Here is a 20,199-nt window from a genome sequence, read left to right on the forward strand (position 1 = left end):
TGGTTCACTGATATCACTGATTTTATATCAATACACTGGTGAATTAAATCGTTCTATCATGAGAAGATCTATTTCTTTAAACCTCGAGAACTAGAGGAAAATAATTTCCTTAAGGGGAAAATATGCATTTAGTAGGCTCAAGTTTTTTCTTTTGGTTTCATTCTATTGTTCAGATACTGGTATGATTTTTATAGTCATTAATTAATGCTTATGTTATTAATTGTTGTTTTTAGTACATATTTTAAACTTTGTTGTTTATGTTTATGCTTTTGATCATTATGTTAAAGTAAAGATACGTTAATCAAGAGTTTGATGTAACCATTAGATTATTGGTGTCATGTAGATTAGAATTTTTTAACTTGTAAAATAAATGACTTTGATCTTTATAGAGTTTTTAGTGGCTAAAAGATCCATGAGATGTTTAAAAAGGGACTTTTGAGTGTTCAGATGTTATGGTTGTTCCACATTACCTTGGAGTTTTAGTTATTCAACTTTCTATCTTATCGAGGTATTCAATCAATTAGTGACATCGAAAAAAAAAAACAGGAATGTAGTGGAATGGTAAGTATTTTACTCAACCTTAATCAAATGTTTGGAGTTCAAATTTCAGATTGGAGTCACTAATTTAGCCCTCAAAGTAGGATGAATCCATATCAATCAAATCTTAAAGAAGTAATTATCCCCTTATAAAGATTAGATTAAAAGTCAATTTTTTTTAAAAAAAGATTTTACCATATTGATTGAAACATAAACAACAAAATACGTCTTTTGGCTATCACTGCGAATGATTTTGAAAAAGGAACTTGCCAACACATCATTTATCCAAATTATTTGAGCGACATACGCTATTTCATTGAACTCCAAGACATGTGTTTTTAAATTTTAATTAACTTATCAAGTAAAAAACTAATTAGATAAGATGAATAAAATGTTTGTACCAGTTTTTGAAAATACAAATATAGACGATGAAACAATTATATATCTTTTCTAAAGACTTTGGTGATGAATAACTAGAGTAAAATGATGAGTTAATAACAAAATATTAAAAAAAATATTTCATTTTATCTCTACATAAAATATTCTCGACTACTTTTCGTAGGGCTGTACCCACTCGAAAACACTTAAATGATCAAATGTTCAGAAGTAGATTATTAACGTAGTTTACCGCCGCGCGAAGCGCAGGCAATGTACCTAGTAGATAATAATTCTGTCTCAAATTAGTGCTGTAAAATTAGATGTGTCAGAATATTTATCTTCTCCGTTTAGTAGTTCTTTGAACTCTCATGGGATCATTAATCAAACATTTTACCCTTGTACATCTCAACAAAGCTGAGAGGAGGAATAGGAATCTTATTGAGATTGCTCACATACTACTCATACAATCTCATGTTACATTACATTTTTGGGGATACAGTTCTCAAATCTTATTATCTTATTAATTGTATACTTTCCTCAAGTATCTCTAAATCAAGTTCCATATGCTGTTTTGTTTCGCTATTGATCTTGTTCTCTCTTCCACCTCATGTGTTTGGAAGTGTGTGTTTGGTCAATAACTTTACTCCGAGAAAAGACAAGTCAGCCAATCATGTTCTTAAGTGCACATTTTAGGTTACTCAAGGGTGAAAATGTATAGTGACGTTACTCACTTGACCTCCAGTGGTTTATGCATGTTGATTTCACCTTGTTGAACACAACCATACTCAACTCTCCTCTTCTGACAACCTAAACATTTTTTAGGTGTTACCAGTTCCATGTTTGGGGAATTCTGTCATTATCTTTCCTTCATCTTGTCTCACAATTCCACCATCTATAGTTCACCGCCCACAGTTCCATCATTTACAACTTCACTACTCTTGATGTGAGCATGCAACATCAAGTAGATGATTCAGGTCCTGTATCAGATCCTTCAACTACTACATACTCTTCTCATAGTCGACCCTTTGCACTTTGGAGAAGTATTTGATCCACTCGTAACCTCAACCCCCTTTATACATGTTTGAGTTGTCATCGGCTCTCATCAGCTCATTATGTCTTTGTGCCATGTTTATCCTATGTTTTTATCCTCATGTCTACAGGTAAAACAGTCTCTCACCCTGGATTTCAACTTGTTTTTTTTAAGAAGGTAACAGTCTTGTATTATATTCCAAAAAATCAAACCTGCCACAACTTGTTACAGGTTTACTAATTACGAATAAAAGGAGAGTATCAGGAAGATCTTCAATCCCAAATAACAAAAATTACAAGGTGCCTAAAGCATTCACTACAGATTCTAGATCTTCCATATACTCCTGTTTACACCAAAAATGAAATAAAACCAAGCAATTCATCTTCATCTTCTGGATACTATTACTTTTGTTCTGGAAGCATATGAGGTTCCTCTCTTTCCACACAGACCACCAGATACAGGTGGTGATGATCTTCCATCTTTCTTTGTGACCAGAAATGTAAGCAAAGCTACTCCATATCTTCAGAGCCTGGACAATATTTCTTAGCATCACCCAAAGTAGGTCCTTCAAATTGACGAAAATAATCCACAAAATATTAGTGATCCTACAGTGAAGAAAGAGGTGGTTGACTGTTTCAGCCTCTTCTCCACACAGGGAACACCTAGGACTCAGTTGGATACCCCTTTTCATGAGGTTCTCCTGAGTCAAGACAGCCTGCTTCGCTAGTATCCAAGTAAAGCAGGACACTTTAGGAGGTATTTTAACTTTCCAGATAAGTTTCGATGGCCAGCCAGTAACCAGATGGGTGAAAGAGTTGAACTTTTTGTAAGGTTCCTTCACACTGAAATATCCGTTGCTTTTATGATTCCACAACAATCTATCTTGGGAGGTGGAGGTTCCTTTGAATTGTTCAAGGATTCCAAAGAAGTCTACTAGTCTTTGGATCTCCCAATCATTTAGGGGTCTTCTAAATCTCAATCCATCCCTGATTTGACCAAACTTCCCCAGAGTGTCTTTTTGTTGTTGGTTCAGATGTAGATATCTGGAAGGGTTTTTAGGGAGCCTTGTTCAAACCAGTTGTCCTCCCAGAAGAAGACCTTCATGCCATTTCCTATTCTAATGCTGCAATTTTCTCTTAATTTTGGCCAAAGGTTTCTGATGGCTCTCCAGATTCTAGTTCCATAAGTACTAGTGACCATTTTGGTAGACCAGTTATCCTCCATTTCATACTTCTGCTTGATAAGTTCTTTCCATAGTGCTTGTTCACTGTATGCTAGTCCCCATAGGATTTCAACTTGTAATAACGAGGAGATATCTGCTTTACCCAATAATAGTACTTGGGATCTTGTTTCTCATTCGGGTGAATTTAAATTGGCTGTCAGCAGGTTTATAGTCAAATAGTCCAGGTGATCAAACAGATAGACTTAAGACTTGCCTTGTGAGCAAAGATTACATTTTGATATTTGGGCTTTGATTACAATGATACTCTCACCCATGCAAAAATAATATATTTTCATCTTTTTTCCATCCACGGTGATACTGATATTTGTCATGACCTCCTAGTTGGACATTAAGAATATTTTTCTCCATGATCTTGAGGATTGAGGCTAATATAGAGAAATCACCTGACTTTGAGCCTGTTTGGATGAGCTTAAAAGCTAGTCAAACTGACTTAAAAGTCAGTTTTTGACTTTTTAGAGTGTTTGTCAATTATCAAACTGACTTATTTTAAGTCAAAAATGACTTATTTTAAGCCAAAAGCTAAAAGCCAGGTGAGGGGTGCTTTTCTTTTTCCAACTTAAAACTCATTTATGTTGACCAAGTATATTACCTTTTGCCCTTAATTCTTTTATTATTATCATTCTTATTTATTATTATTATTATTATTATTGTTATTATTATTATTATTTTTTTAATTTTTATTTTTATTATTATTATTCTTATTATTTATTATTTTATTTTTATTGTTTTTATTATTATTATTATTATTATCATTATTATTATTTTTGTTAATATTATTATTATTATTATGATTTTTATTTTTATTCTTATTTTTGTTATTATTATTATTATTATTATTATTATTAGTATTATTAGTATTATTAATAATTACAAAAAATTTGTGATGATAAAGAAATATGTGAATGATAGGAAATATTATTACTTATGGATGTAAAATATAAATTAATTTTGTTTTAATTTTTTAAGTATAAAAACCTTAAATTAATCAACTTTTTATCATGTTAACAACTTTAAGGGCATTTCAGACATTTTTATAAAAAAAAAGTGTTTACCAGCACTTATTTGCCAAACACATCAACAACCTTTTTTTTCAACTGAAGCACTTTTATCCAAACACATACCTACTTATTTTAAAAATAAGTTTCAGCACTTTCAAAAGTACTTTTTAAAAGTTGCTTTTTTTAAGCCCATCCAAACGGGCTCTTTGTCTCTCTGGGGAGTCACTTATTGCGACGATCACTTTCTCGTCTAAAACAGTCCCCTCAAGCCTGATTTGGTAAGTTCATCTCAATTAAGCAGTTGGCATGAATTTTAGTGCAACTGATCATTATGTGTTTTATACAGTATTCTTCTCTTAAGTCTTTGAATCAACTTAGTGGGTTATGTTTGATATAGTCATTATTGGCAATGATCAAGATGGTATCACTGGATTGAAGCAATATATCTTTCAGCACTTCCAAACTAAGGGTCTCCTGGATTGAAGTATTTTCTAGGTATTGAGTTTGCTCTGTCTAAGTCAGGTATTGTCAATTCACAACAGAATATGTACAAGACATTCTTGAGGAGACGGGAATAACAGGAAGTAGACATTTCCGTATGGAAGGGCTCTTGCTCAATTCACACTCTTATGGACCCAAATGCTAAGCTTCTGCCAAGATAGGGGAGCTCCTGCAAAGATAGGGGAGCCCCTTAGTGATCCTGAAACATATAGGTGACTGGTTAGTATGTTGAACTACCTTGTAGTGACTCCTGACATTGTTAATCATGTAAGTGTTGTAAGTCTATTTATGGACTGTCCAAGTGCTGGTCATTGGAATGTAATTGTTCATATTTCTTCTATATGAAAAAGGACTACCTTTTGAGGATCAAAGTCATGTTCAGATCATAGGATACATAGATGTGGATGGGCAGGATCACCTTCTTATAGACGATCTACGTGTGGATATTGTGTTCTACTAGGAGGTAATTTGATATTTTAGAAGAACAAGAAACAGAATGTAGTTTCTCAAGCTAGTGCAGAAAAAATAAAATCAGGCAATGGTTGCGGGCAACTTGCCAACTAATTTGGATCAAACAGTTGATCAGAAGTTAGAATTTGGAGATATCAATCAAATGAATCAAGCTTTGATTCATATTGTATCAGATCTGGTTTTCTATACCAGACTAAACACTTCCTTTTATAGAGTTTCCTACTTAATTAAAGCATTTTAGACCATGGTCATTGGGGTTTCGGAAAATTCAGACTTGTTCTGATTTGTTCTAGCCTACTACATATATCTATATGCAGTTTGTGCAAATTAACTCTTCACACTACAGGTTCACCAGGTGGCCATTCCCAAGCAATTGATATTACTATGTCTTGCTTACAACATGTTGTGCTAAGTTCCAAGATGACAAGACACAGACATAACAAAGGATAAGCAAAATAGAAGAATTGAAGAGGAACAGATCAAAAACCTGGAATCATAACAATAAGACTGCAAAATTTGCATAATGTTGATTGAAACCCATCAATGTCCTTGGGCATCCTTGATCCTGCAGATAATGTTATTACAATTCAATATTTTACCACGGAAAACCATGATAAAGCTGGGGTGGAATATCTTAATCTGGTTGCTTCTTGATACAGCAGCATGCATAACCTCTCAAATTCAGACAAAGAGGCTTCACAACAAATGCAAAAGACATGCTAGTTTGAGTATTTGATCAGGTTTTGCGCCAAAGATATACAGGATCAAACATGAAAAGATCTTGGAGAACTCAGGTAAAATGATTCAGCATATGCGCTCCACACAATTATTGCACCTTGTTACTGCTCTGACACTGAGAACTTTTGCCTTGTCTTTTCCTCTTTATTATCTTGTCATCATATTCACTAACATTATCTCCAACAGTTCAAAAGGCAAACCCATATCCCATTCCCCAACAACTCGAAACTTCATATACAAAGGCTAGACTCACGGAGCATCTCCAAAACCTCTAAGCTGCACATACCATTTGGTGCAAGTAATTTTTTTTATTAGTTGTAAAATGTGAATAGTGGCAACAAGCACTTCAACTATCCTCCTAACTGACCATGAGCAGAATGTGATTCTCATAAGCTCGACTTCATTGTTGTTCTCAATAATAAACTGAGATGCTTAATTATCCATTGCGGATGTTATGGTAGTAAGCTTTCTACTAATGTTAAAGCAAGTGAGAATGAAACTGTGTTACCTTTATTATTAAATATTTAGTCACCTATTATATATATCGTACAGGATATTCGAGGCAATGACGATATAAACTTCCTCGGAATCAGGAAAGGAACTAAACTCCAAAGTCGGTTTCAAAAAGTTATTGTAAGTGATACATTTAAGGGATAGGGAGAGAAATAGAGAAGGCTCGATTGAATCTTGTTCAGTGCAAATCTACAATTTCCAGTTTACTACTAATATGCACTGAGCCATCTGGAGAATAATTCATAGACAGTGATAATTCATAGACAAACCTTCAAATAAGTCAACATTATGCAAGCACCTCAACGCTGAATCAACAAGTCCATCTGAGTTAGAAACTAAACCAGCCATTAATGCAACCTAAGAGACCAAACAAATTAAATTCATCTGAATTAACAGCAGCGCAAATTAAGAATAAAGAAAGAACTAGCATTACCTCTGCAGTTTCCAAGTAGAGGTTTAACTGTTTCAGATGAGATGGGATAGATGATATTGTAACTTCACTGCATGCTATACAAGATTTGACAAAAATGACATCACTAATGTCATTCCGTGTAGCTTTAACCACCAGTAAATTGCTGGAATGAACAATCATTTCCTGAAAAAGCAGAAGTTACATCTTACAGCCAGTACAATCTTGGTACTGATGAATACAAAGTTACCTTACGCAAAATGAGAAGCAGAAGATACGAGACTCATCAACAAGGACTACTTGGAGAAATAATCAGTTTAAAAAGATCTAAACCAAGCTTAAAACTTTCTACTATGTCCAAATTCTACACCATGCTACCTAACAAGGCAGCCAAGTGGGAGCTTGATAGTAATGTTAAAAGGAAACAATGCAAAAACCTACCACCTCAGTCCCATGTTAGTTGGTGTCAGCTCTATGAACCCTCATATAAATAGCATTCCTTTAGACTTGTTGCAGTCCAATATTCAATAATTTTTGTTTTGGAACACTAGAAATTTACTATACTTTTATACTCCCTTGCAAAATTATAAGATTCCATGAGTCAATGTACTTGTATCAGCATACCAATATGACCAAGCCTTAAAATTAATTGCTCCCTTTGTTCCATTAGATATGACACTCTTTCCTTTTTAGTATGTTCCAAGAAGAATGACACTTTTCTGTAACTGTATACTTTTTAACTTTAAACTTCCTGTTTTACTTAAATGAAATGCTTTTAAAACCACACAAATGCCATGGCATGTTTAAATCCTTAAGTTGTAAAACCACATAAATGTCATGGCATGTTTAAATCCTTAAGTTGTAAAAGTCTTTCTTTCTTTCATAAACTTTGTGCCAAGTCAAATACCGCATATAAACCAACGGAAGTAGTTGATATCACCTATATGGATATTTTCCTTCAACTGTGTTCTAATTTTTGCTAAATTTAAAAGGGATTCCAAGAAATTGTAGTTATTTTGAGACAATTTCCTATCACGTATGTGATTTAGGTCCCTTTTAACACAGAGTGATGCAAGTAATGTTAGAAAGCAAAGGGCCTTTTTGACTTGTTTATAAATAAAGAACCTTCAATAACGTTTTCATTTTTGTGGGAAAAAAGGAGTAATTTTGCATGGATTAACTCATCAAACTTACGTTTATTACAAGTCATGAAGTGCAATTATAGTGAATCAATTTGCTCCTTTTCTGGGTTAAAATGAAGTATTTATTAATATTACACAAAGTTGGTGTTGTCTAGTACAAATGTTTTACACATTACAAGTACATATTAAGCTTCCAAAAGATCAACCAATATTTATACGAGTGCAAGTCCCTGTTTACAGAAAAAATATAGTTTAGTTAAAAGAGAACTCTAAATATGCAACGAGTTGTCAATCCTTTCAAAAGTTATTTGTTAACTTTACCCTCTACCTTTTCCATGAAAGATTAGGAAACAAATTTGTTAACTTGCAAAAGTCCATGTTGCTTGACCCAAAGTAAACACTCTTCTGGAAAAAATATTAATTCAAAGTTAATGACCTCCATTATTTTGCTATTAATTTGTTCTGCTTATCCTCCATGTCTGTAAAGGTTACAAGAGTTCACCATACTATCAAAGTTAGACTAATAACAGGAAACTTTTGTTTACGTATTAAATAATTTATTATGTTCACTGCAGGATGACTATAGAGAAGCTTTTCTTCACTTACCTTATCATCAGATATTAAATAAATAAACGGATAAGCTTTTCTTTGCATATCCCATGGTTCAATTGTTTCTAACTGTAATAAAAGATTTAGGAAATACCCTAATAGAATGAATATCAGTTATTTGAGTCTCCAGCTTCCTGTGCACTGCACTTCCCTTAAAGTAGTACTGCTTTAGCTGCATAGGTTTGATCTTTTCTTTGGCAAATTATTACTACAATCCCTAACACTAATCTAAATTTTCCTTGACATATCATGAGTGTTAGTTGAAACAATTAATGTAGGTAAAAATGTGGACAGTCAAGATAAATATTTCCTAACATCCTTCAATATTTCTATGAAGGAAGACTTCATAGCTTTGTGAGGAAATACTCCACTACACTAGAGCACTTCCAATGTACAGGGCAAAACAGATTAGGGAGAGGGCAAAGTGTCATAAGATCACTATTACATGCACCACATCCAGTAATAGGCACACCAATATGCACACATACACAACTCAACGAGGAGAGGAAGTACATTAAAGGTCTTTCAGGTAAACTGGAAAGACAAGTTCTCTTCAAAAAGACACAAATAACATCATACCCCAACTGACAGGGATAAAAAGAACCAAGGAACAAGAAGTAAGAGTCGAGGATATTGTAAACCTCTACAAAGTGACGTCACATTCATATAACAGAAACATAAAAAAGAAATCACATAACCCAAAACTGTCCCCTATGCATAATTCATGGAAGCAAAGAATAAGCAAGATTTTTCAGTAATCCATTCAGGATATTTTCACATATTTTAGAGAACATTAACCTTGACTTCACTCATGCTTCCAAAAGCTCCACGGCACTGAACCAAAAAATCTAAGTGGAGTTCAACTTCAGAATCATAATCAACCTGAATATTATGATCAAGAAATGTATTAGAACAGGTAAAGGACTAATGTGTTGTGGTTCACATTTCTTGACCAATCAGCAAGAAAAGGAATATTATTTGCAAACAATATTTCATTACCATGTGTATAAAATGAGAAACTAAATGTGCTGAATGGTTGTTCTCCTTTTCCTTAATAGTTGAGAGATTTATGCTATCATGCAAGGACCTTGAAACTTCAAAAAGGAATTGAATGGTTGTAGGATCTCTAACACAAGAATTCCTAACAGAAAAAAAGAAGATAATTGACAATTATATTTCCATCAGAGAAACTGACGATTTGTTTTCATTTTCCAAAAAAGATATCTTCCCAAGAAAACCATCAGTTACCTTTGCAGCAAATTAAACATCAGCTATGTTCAATAGAAAGATTTTAAGGCCAACAATGTGGTATAAGGGTGAATGTTGGGCCTCTAAAGCACATGTTCACAAGGTTAGTTCGCACATATGCGAATATTAAGATGGATGTGCGGTCATACAAGGTCAGATAAGATCCGAAATTATCATATCCATCAGAAGGTGCAAGTAACGTATACAGAGAATAAAAAGAGAGAATTTCGCTTGAGCTAATTTGACGACATGTTAGGTTGGCCTGCCTCTAGATGCACCGGCTCTTAGATGTGAAAAAATGATGATTGCATGTTTTAAAATCAGTGTTGTGAAAGGCGATCGCCTCGTCGCCAATGGCGAGAGGCAAGGCGACCCTTCATCGCCTTTTAGCTTTGTGGCGAGGCGATCTTCAAAAGGCGACACGATGGTGACAAAGGTGAGAGGCAAGAAAGGCGTCACCTTTTGTATTTCTTTTAGAAGGCGATCAGTTTAGGGTTTTAGAAGTTAAAAGGTAATTTTATGTTTTTGACTAGACTCTTGGGGTGACCAGCCAAAATTTTCCGACGACTCCAAAGTCCAACCAATACGTTGTTCTTCTTTTTCTTTTTCCTTCTTCTTCAGACTTCAGAGTCACTTCTACCCTTGTTTTTTTCACTGTTGTGACTTTTCCACTGTTTTTTTCTCATTCAAGTTCCAGGTATGTATTTTTTTTTTTTCAGTTTTTGAATCGAAATATTTGCTAATATGTTATTTCTATTGAGATTTTGATTATTTATATATACAATTTAAATATTTTAATTTTTTTTTTGTATTAATTGGGCCGCACTTCAAAAAGGCAAGCGTCTTGCCGCTCGCCTCGCCTTGTACTGAGGCAGACCCTTGTTGCCTTCTATCACCTTTCGCCGTCCACAACACTGGTTAAAAGAAGAGGAGGTAGGTCTAAAAAATTGAACTCAAAAGATTAAGAATGTTGGAATTCAGGGAGATCTAGCAATAGATAGAAACAATGGAAGTTGAGGATTTCTATCAGTTATGTCAACTCAGAGTATTTAGAGAACCCCTTAAATGAACTTAAGTATGGGTACTGAAATTTTATGGACCAATTTTCAAGAGAATCTTTCAGGATGTTCCGATGAGCAATTATGATAATGAAGATTTCAAACAGTTGATCCAACTAGCTTGGGATAGAGGTGTGGTTTTTGTCGCTATACTTTAATTTCTCATCAACAATGAGGAGGATGCATTTTATTTTTAGGTGAAATGGCAATGAACTTCCCCATCTGAGGGATCATAATTGTTTAGCCATCACACACATTCTAAAGATTCAGTATACTGTTTATGTAATACATACAAATACATACAGGTGACTACAGCAAAGAGAGAACAAATACATACAGGTGACTACAGCAAAGAGAGAGCTCCAGCTTCATGTACCAGTATAAATGCTTAATGTACTTTCCTTAAAATGGTTAAGGGAATATTGTTTGGACAATCAAAGTGGTCATTCCCTTCCCTCTTTTCTAAATACTGAACTTGGACAAAAGAGAAAAATATCCATTTTCTTATAGAGACCATGCATATCCTTAAGATAAGACTATACAAAACAACCCTGTTAGGCAGATTGACCAACAAGAAAATTTTGTGATCCATGATAGTTAAGAGTATACTGTTTCTACATGGATCACAGAGTGCGAGAAGTGGTTATCATCTTAAAATTTTATCCAGGGTAGGTGAGTCATCCAGGTCTTACACACTGACTTTAAACAATAGGAGCTCTTGCTTTCCGTCTTAAATGGGGCAAGGGATATACCTATGCAGGAAGAAATGCTGCAGATCATTGCTCGATAAAACAAAAATTGGAATTTAAACACACATTTGGTCAAAACAGTTATACCTTGTAGCAATACTAAGGATCTGCGTATTGACGATGGTCCTAGAGCTCCCCTGCATCACGCTTAATATTTGATTGAAATGGTTCTGCAAAATGATGATGGTAGATCGGCTCAACATTAAGTGATTCAGATCCCCTTCAAAGACTGTATTATAGAACTGATTGCAGGGCCCAATTTACAAATAATCATGTCTATTGATGATTGTTTATCATATTTTTATCTCACAACAGCATAAGGTATGAAATGACTAGTAGAAGCATAGGACAACTAAGAAACAACAGTAAAAGGAAAATGAATTTAAGCAACCACAAAGACAAGTAGCCTACCAATCGCAATATGTTCTCAAGGTTATCAAAATGATTTAGAATCTTCAGGAGAATTGATTGCAGGCTTGATAGTTCATTCTCACCAATCTCATCATCTAATGTGCGCTCAAATATTCCATCTAATATGCTGTCCAGATAACTATTCTGCGCAGAGGACAGAATTAGAAAAAGTAGCTACACAAACAATTAGCAGCATGTTTTGGCACTCTCATGTCCAAGGAGAAGATAACAATTAATATACTATCATCATATAGAAATATCAATTCAGATGCAATCAAGATAAATTTCATAGTTGGTAATTGGTGCGGTAGGCAAGTTGACCTGCTTGACTGTGAATAGTGGCCGCGAAAGACTAAATTATCTAATGAACCCCATGTCATATCACCAGCATGGGACACTCCAACCATTCTATCAGCTACTCAATCCTAACATGAGCTCCAAGATAGAAAACACTAGGTTGTACAAGCATAGGGATAACATATGGTAATCATAAATGTAGTATGGTAAAAGGATAATGGTTGGTGATATTTTCTAGTATTAAAGCTGACAACAATATTTAAATATTAATTGAATCATTTCCACTGTATCAAACACATCCAAATAAGAAAACAAAGAAGAATATAATAAACACGTCAAACTTAACCAATCATCAAAATTCTCTCAACTTACCATGTGTTTCTGGAGAGCGATATCTACATGAGCGTCTACAACATTGAGGTACTCATCAAGGCTATTAAACTGAGAAACAACCTGAAATTATAAATAAATAAAAACTTGGTGAAAAAGCATTATAGAGGAGAACCAAGGCTGTACAAGCATAGGGAATCTTTTGAGATTAACATGTAGAAAACTGAACCCAGATAACAAAATAAAAATAAATTAAGTGAGCATACATTGAACTTTTTTTTTTTGCATGTATGTGGGTGGGTGGGGGTGGGGCTATAAGATTGTAAAAAGTTATGCTTCATGTAGTATAGAGTCAATGTCCTATACCCAGTAAATATAGCTCATAAATTGTAAGTGAGACTGTAGTCTTTCAGCTCCTTGTTTATCATTTTGTGACCGATCCAACTTGCATGCGCTTTGACTATTTCACTGAGTACACATGTAGAGTAACTTTGCCACCAAACTTAGGCAGATGAAAAGGAATCTCTAAATTTTTAGCCTTTGTTAGGATTTGAACCAGTTTCTCCCACGATCTTCATTCAGCTTCACTAATAGCCAAGTCACACTCTACGGTGCTTCTTGTTTATCTTGTTTCTTACATGGGATTAGATCTGAACCCGATGAGTTTGACTGTACATAAGTGAAAAAGTCAAATCTTAAGATTTTGGGTTGAAAGCTTCCGTATCAATGAAGTTTCTGGTGTCAGTTTGGGAAAAGTCCGACTTCAAACAACATATCTCCTAGAATATAAATTATAAAGTGTTACACGAACCATAACCCATCAACTTATAGGTTTTTGAGTCTAGTTTTCAACGCAGCAAACCTTACCTCAAACCAATATTTGTGCAAGAAGTTATGCTCATTTTACTGGACACTGCACAGTCTGCGCGATCGTGCAGCCAATCTTGCAAGGAAAGCACTGCTACTCATTGTTGCGGATCAAGGTATCAGCTATGCGACCGCGCACGTAAAACCACTATAAAAGCATAGCAAGGTCATAGTTCACCCTCAAGTCCGAAAATTTTCCCTAAAAAGAGCAGCTCTCAAGAACCCAACTTTCCCCTAGGTTCATCTATCATCCAAGGTAAGATTTGACCATAGAATATTGATGATTTCTTCATCCTAGCACAAATTAGTACCTCCAACTAATGGAATCCAAAGATTTTCAAGTAAACTTCTCAAGAACTCAAGTGAAGGATTTTGCAAAGGTTCTAGAGGTAAGAAATCATCCACGAACTACCATGTAGACTTTAATGATTCTAACCTAAAGTTATGAAATTCTAACAAGGTTCTTCACAAGGACATCCTAGGGTTTTCAAGAAAACCCACCTCCAAGGTTTAAGAACAACTTCTTCCTATCTTTTCCTCCAAAGACCAGACCTTTCTCAAGAATTTGGAGCATTTAAGGTATGTAAGGTTATCCGCTACGTGTGGGAACACCTTCTAATCTATAATTGGGATGGGCCCCACTATGATACCATGTAAGGAAATGGATCTTGAGCCTAACTCAACCCCAAAAACTAGCTCATGAGAGGAGGATTGTCCAAATCCATTTACAAAGACCATCCATCCCTTTTTTATCCAATGTGGAACTATTCAACAGTCTGCATTACTCCAACAAAAAGATTATTACAATACTCAAGAACATGAGCAATTGTTGGATATAAAGACGCAGATTAGGCCTAGCCGCCCTCTGAAAGACCCTCTACTTCTACTTCTGGATATTACCTTTTAGTTGGAGGAACTTTGGGATCATGGATGATCAAGAGAAAAAGCAGGAACTAAAACACAACTGCGAGCCTTGGTGTAAAAGAAAAATATCAAACAATGCTAGTGGCAACAATTTGCAAGCTTTGTTGATCATACAACTAATCAAAGATTTGAAGTTCGCATATTGGTCAAATGAAACTTGTTTGTGATAGTCAGACTACGATTCATATTACATCAAATTCAGTCTTTCTCACAATGACTAGATGCAGTATCGTCTTCCTAGTAATTGTTGTAAAATAGTTATTGGACCCTCTGTGAGATGCTTATTCAGACACAATGGTCTGATCCTTTGGTTGACAATATCTACTCAAACAAAAATATTACTTTACAAGAATCAATGACATGAGAAAATTGCTAGGTATGCAGACACAGATTTGGCCAAGTCAACCTTTGAAAGACCTTCTACTTTTACAGGTGGATATTACATTCTAGTTGGAGGATATGCGGCATCATGGATGAGCAAGAGAAAAACACGAAACAGAACACGATTGCAAGACTCGGTGCAAAAGCATGATATCGAACCATGGTCGTGGGAATTTGCCAACCTTTTTGGTCAAACAATTAATCAAAGATTTGAAGTTTACATATTGGTAAAATGGAACTTGTGCACAATAATCGGACTATGCCACATATCACATCAAATTTAGTATTTCATTAGAGGAGCAACTGCATAATGTCAGTTTGTCAGAGAAAAGCTACTCTCATAAGACATTCCACTTAGTTAATAAAGTCAAATTACTCAAGTTGCAGAAATATACCAAGTGCCTTGCAAGTCTTTAGGTAAAACAAGTTTGGTACATACAAGTTGAATAGACCAACTACAGGGGAGTGCAAAATATAGTTAAGTTTAAATAAGTATATTCAGATGTAGCATATAGTTACTATCCCACCTGTGATGATTACAGCTATGTACATTGTAAAATGTGACTATAAAAGGATTTAGGAAGAAACAGTAGTCTTCACGCCTCATTTCATTTCATAATTTATCGTAGTCCTCACAAAGATAAATTATTTAACAAAAAAAGAGAAAGAAAGAGCACCTCCCATCCCAGCCCTCAAAGAAACAGAGTACTAAACAAAGGCTTGAAAGGAGACACTGCACTACCTGGATAACCTTCTTCATCACGAGATTGACTTCATTCACATGAGATATGTTTTCGCATAGTCTGAGTCCCAGTAACTTATAATTCAAACACTGTATGGACAGAAATGATTTTAGGCATAAACAGAACCAAAAGCTTCAAGAAGCAGCAACACACGAATCTCAGGATAAAATACCTGATCGAAGGAGTAATCGTTGCTACACTCAATGAGATGAAGAATGTCCAAGGCATTAGAACAAACTATTCTTATAGGAAGTTCCCTTAATAAATGGTGGAGAACAAGTGAGACGCATGATGAGTTTCCAAATAACTCTGATTGATTCCTCGCAAGTCCAAGCCCCATCAATATGTCTCCAATTTGCAACAGCTTCACATATGCATTACAAGTCAATAGGTTGTTACAAAGTATCTAGATATCTAATTTGCATTTCTTGTAACAGCAAGTGATGTGGACAAAAGAAAGAATTCCTCTCTATTCTAGCAACATTTTAGTTATTTCTTACTCAAGATTTTGAGTAAAAAATCAGGCACAAGAGGAAGGTGCTTCAAAGTTCTCTTTTTGTGCTTGTGCATATCCGTAAAATCATTAATTGGTCACCGAATGTGTGCTAGAAGATTAAAGATTACTTTCTGCTGAGAAGAGAAGAAAGAGACCTAGGTTGGTCGATTGGGCAGTTCTGATTTGATATCCCTTCTCTGGATTGAGGTTTCGCAATTAATGAGAAAAAGTTGGTAATTAAGGAACGTGCAACACAATTTCATTCCCAGCAGGGGAGTTTTTTTTTATTCTTGTACTCATCATACAATTGTATTTCTTATTTGAAGTAATACTAATTGACAGAGAGAGAAACTTTTGTATATCATAAATTATTTATCAGCACAATCTCGTTCCAAGAGAGAACAGGTCATACATCTCAACCTCACTCCATCTTGAAAAGCAATAGAGAACCTTATAACTTGTAAAGAAATGGATTTGGGCCTAACACAACCCCAAAAGCTAGCACAAGAGGTGAGGATTGCCCAAGACATATTATTAAAGACACCACTCACTCCATAAAGGGCCGATGTGGGACTCTTCACAACCCCCACCACCTCCAAGACTGGACATTTGGTGCATGCACAATTTGATACAGGGGCCCAATATAGGAACAAGAGTTGGAATGGGTCCTTCTCTAATACCATGTTATGAAAATGGACATTGAGCCTAATTCAACTCCAAAAGCTATCTTATGAGGGGAGGATTGCTCAAGTCCATATAAGGAGCCCAATTGGGTAACTCTGTCATTGATACCATGTAAAAAAATGGATCTTGACTGAACTCCAAAGGTTAGCTCAACATGTGAGGATCACCCAAGCCAACTTAAAGATCACTCATCCCTACAAGGGTCGACGTTGGACTCTTCACATAACTTTTTAATAGGAGCACAAGCTTTTTCAACTTGGGAAAACCTTCATAAGCCAATCTCCTTGTAATTTCTGCTTTTGATGGAACTCAAAGTCTTTTTCTCATGAGTAGTTCCAACATCAAACATGTACAAGTCACCTGAATTATGAAAATACTCGCGCAAGTGAGAAGATTAGGATATCTACATGTATTGTGGGAAATAGTCTACTCTGCTGCTAAGATAGACGTGTACCTATTTTTCTCCCAATAACAATCATTTTCTGAGCTTTCACATGATGTGTCCCTAAGAAGTCTTTATTTCATCAACTCAGGTCTTTTTTGTTTGCATTTAATGTAGGTCGAAATCTGAATGGTTCAGACCTAAGGAAATTAACTGCAAAGGGGCCAATAGAAACAAATCCTACAAACTTTAGGTCATGACTCATATATCGCTATGTTTTTATGAAATGACAATTACAAATCTATTTTTGTGGAAGTGTTTGCCTTTTGATCAAAGACAAACAGAACATATTTCAAAATTTAGAATTTCTTTTGTAGCTCAATTTAATAATTTTGAATTCTTTTAGCCGAATCCTAGCACCTGTATCCATACATAAATCCATACCCCTGAATCTTAAAATTTAGATTTTTCTGAATTCGAATTTGCACCTGAGTCCGAGTAACGGCCCCTAACATATACATCTCTTGCCCATTTCCCCTGTAACCCATCATTTCAGACCCCTCACCATCTGAATGCCCATATCTCTCTTCCCCCACTCTATAGCGGCCAGCTACCTCAATTTCGAGTGGACCCTACCCTGTTCTCTCCTCCTTCCATCTTTCCTCTCTCTCTCAACCCACTTGTTTCCTTTTCCCCACTCCTTTATTTTTTTCACCCTCCCTTTACTACCCAACCTTACTTCACTATCTTTATCTTTTCCCTCCCTCCGTAGTCTGAATTTGCTCCCTGCTTCTTCTTCCCTTTCCTTCCCGAACCTGATCTCCCAAAGAGAACCTTCTTTCCCTCTGTCTATCCACTCCACTGCTGTTGTGCCAACACTTTCCCCGTCCCACAGATAACCTACATCTGGCTCTGCCAATCACAATGCCCAACTTGCTGAACGCATCCTGATAATGCATCATATGTTTTGTTTTTGGTTTCTTAATGAGGTTATCATAACACCCTTTCACATATTAAAAGGACAGTTAATTCTACTAATGGCATTATAAAAATTAAGTAACTAGTGATTCCAAACCTCAGAGCCTTGTTTAAATAGTAAATGCATCTTTCTGAATGTGAGAAAACATCAAGGCACAGCACGCCTTGCTGGAAGCAAAACAAGAAACAATAGCTGCTAATTACCAACCTCACATGACTCCTTGAACAAGCATTTCATAACATATTCTATAGCTGGTTCCATCAGGCCCAGTTTTGAACTTCGAGTTCCTGATAGAGCTCCAGATGGTTTCTTTGTAGATGAAACATGTGCACCATTCATCAGAAGAATTTTCATGTCATTCATAGAAATTATCAGAAGCCCTGTGAGAAAAAACAACATGAATCATTCAAAAAATACTAAACGATAGCATATCAGCTCACCACAGATATAATACTTCCCCCAAAATATAAGCAATCAACTCCACCTTACATTAACTGGATCTGCATTTTCTGACACTCAGTTTACTCAATAAATGAATAATGCTCAAAAGTGGTTCAAAAATTGCATACAGTTCAGCAAAAGGTAGTTATCTAGAGGGGCAAAAGTCAAAATCACATTTTCCCGTACTTATCAAAAGAACAAAAGAAGATCACATTTCCTATATCTTGGCTGTGAGATTAGGGTAGTATGTGGATTGTCTACCATCTAGCAGTTGCAGCATTCTACTTCTTCAACACAAAACAACAACATACCCGGTGTAATCCTACAAGTGCAGCCTGGAGGTTTGTGTGTATGCAGGACTTACCCCTACCTTTGAGGGGTAGAGAGACTTGTTCCAATATAGAAATTGTAAAGTCCTTGACACAGAAAGGATCGCAGAAGGAAAGAACTATTACTTTGTTTTTGACAGTGAATATACAATCCAAACGAACATTTTTATAGAAGTTTGTTAAGAAACTGTAAATATGATTGGAGGCAGATTCAAGATTCAAATTTGAAAATTTTGACTTCAAGGTTTTTTGTGCGGAACTCATTGTATTTTTTTAATCTGACTGCAGATCTATTATTTATCAAAATTTGGTTTACTCTTCACATATATATTTACACTATGCGACGGAAATACTGGGTTCAGTTTAACCTGCTACTCAAAGGCTGCATCCGCACTGAATATGACTGAAATATATATTTTTTAAACATGGAAAGATTTAGAACTCCTCTTTCATAGAATTAGGAAGATTTATAGGGTTGTATCACTTGTACTATATGATTTTTCTTTTCCTTTTCATATATCTTGTTATCACAAGACCCCACTTTGAGGATTACATTCGTAATTAGGAAATGAGGATGTTGAGGTGGATGTGTGGTCAAACTAGGAGGGACAAGATTAGAAATGAGGATATCTAGAATAAGGTGGGTTGCTCTCCATGGTGGACAAGATGAGAGAGGCGAGATTGAGATGGTTTGGACATATAAGAGAAGATGCATAGATGCACCAGTAAGGAAGGTGCGAGAGGTTGGCTATAGAACACATGAGGAGAGGCATAGGTAGGCCAAAGAAATATTGGGAAGAGATGATAAGACATGATAATTAATATGACGCAGCTTCAGGCAACCAAGGACATCACCCTAGACAGGAGGGTGCGGAGGACTAGCATTAGGGTAGAAGGATAGTAGGCACTGTAGTGTTATCCTGCTTAGGGTGGCTGGCATTTGCAATGGTACTAGTGTATTATGGTAGTTTTTTTTACTTGCATCTTTTTTGTTTATGGTGTTTCGTTATCACATGATTTTATTAAAATAATTCCTATTTTAATAGGATTGTATAAACCTATTCATGTTCTAACACTCCCCCTCAAGCTAGTGCATACAACTCGTGTACCTAGCTTGTTACAAATGTAATTAATACGAGGACCGATGAGGGGCTTGGTGAAATATCTGCAATTTGATCGGTCGACTTCACAAAATTGACAGTCAATCTCAATGTGCTTGTCTTCTCATTAAATACTAGATTTGATACATAATGTGAGTCAATCTCAATGTGCTTTATCTTCTTGCATAATGCCGATAAAACAGAGTGATGA

The 20,199-nt window shown here is 35.4% G+C and overlaps 1 protein-coding gene and 1 long non-coding RNA gene across 5 annotated transcripts in view; both read right to left on the reverse strand.

The window, feature by feature from the left end:
• LOC107007147 (UPF0505 protein) overlaps window positions 1-20,199 on the reverse strand; it is a 36,777-nt gene that overhangs the window by 5,245 nt on the left and 11,333 nt on the right. For all 4 annotated transcript variants that reach the window (XM_015205629.2, XM_015205631.2, XM_015205630.2 and 1 more), the window contains 11 exons: window positions 18,326-18,498; window positions 15,750-15,941; window positions 15,577-15,666; window positions 12,705-12,785; window positions 12,036-12,179; window positions 11,712-11,794; window positions 9,569-9,710; window positions 9,368-9,451; window positions 6,843-7,004; window positions 6,679-6,766; window positions 5,646-5,723 (listed from right to left, as the gene is read on the reverse strand). In XM_015205629.2, coding sequence (XP_015061115.1) covers window positions 5,646-5,723; window positions 6,679-6,766; window positions 6,843-7,004; window positions 9,368-9,451; window positions 9,569-9,710; window positions 11,712-11,794; window positions 12,036-12,179; window positions 12,705-12,785; window positions 15,577-15,666; window positions 15,750-15,941; window positions 18,326-18,498 — 1,317 coding nt within the window. The remainder of the gene's footprint in view (window positions 1-5,645; window positions 5,724-6,678; window positions 6,767-6,842; window positions 7,005-9,367; window positions 9,452-9,568; window positions 9,711-11,711; window positions 11,795-12,035; window positions 12,180-12,704; window positions 12,786-15,576; window positions 15,667-15,749; window positions 15,942-18,325; window positions 18,499-20,199) is intronic.
• Window positions 8,060-9,361, reverse strand: LOC114075237. Its single transcript, XR_003575779.1, has 2 exons — window positions 8,289-9,361; window positions 8,060-8,190 (listed from the first exon to the last, which is right to left on the reverse strand). It is a non-coding gene; the product is annotated as an uncharacterized LOC114075237 (long non-coding RNA).

This window comes from Solanum pennellii, chromosome 12 (assembly GCF_001406875.1).
Source record: "Solanum pennellii chromosome 12, SPENNV200".
NCBI lineage: Eukaryota > Viridiplantae > Streptophyta > Magnoliopsida > Solanales > Solanaceae > Solanum > Solanum pennellii.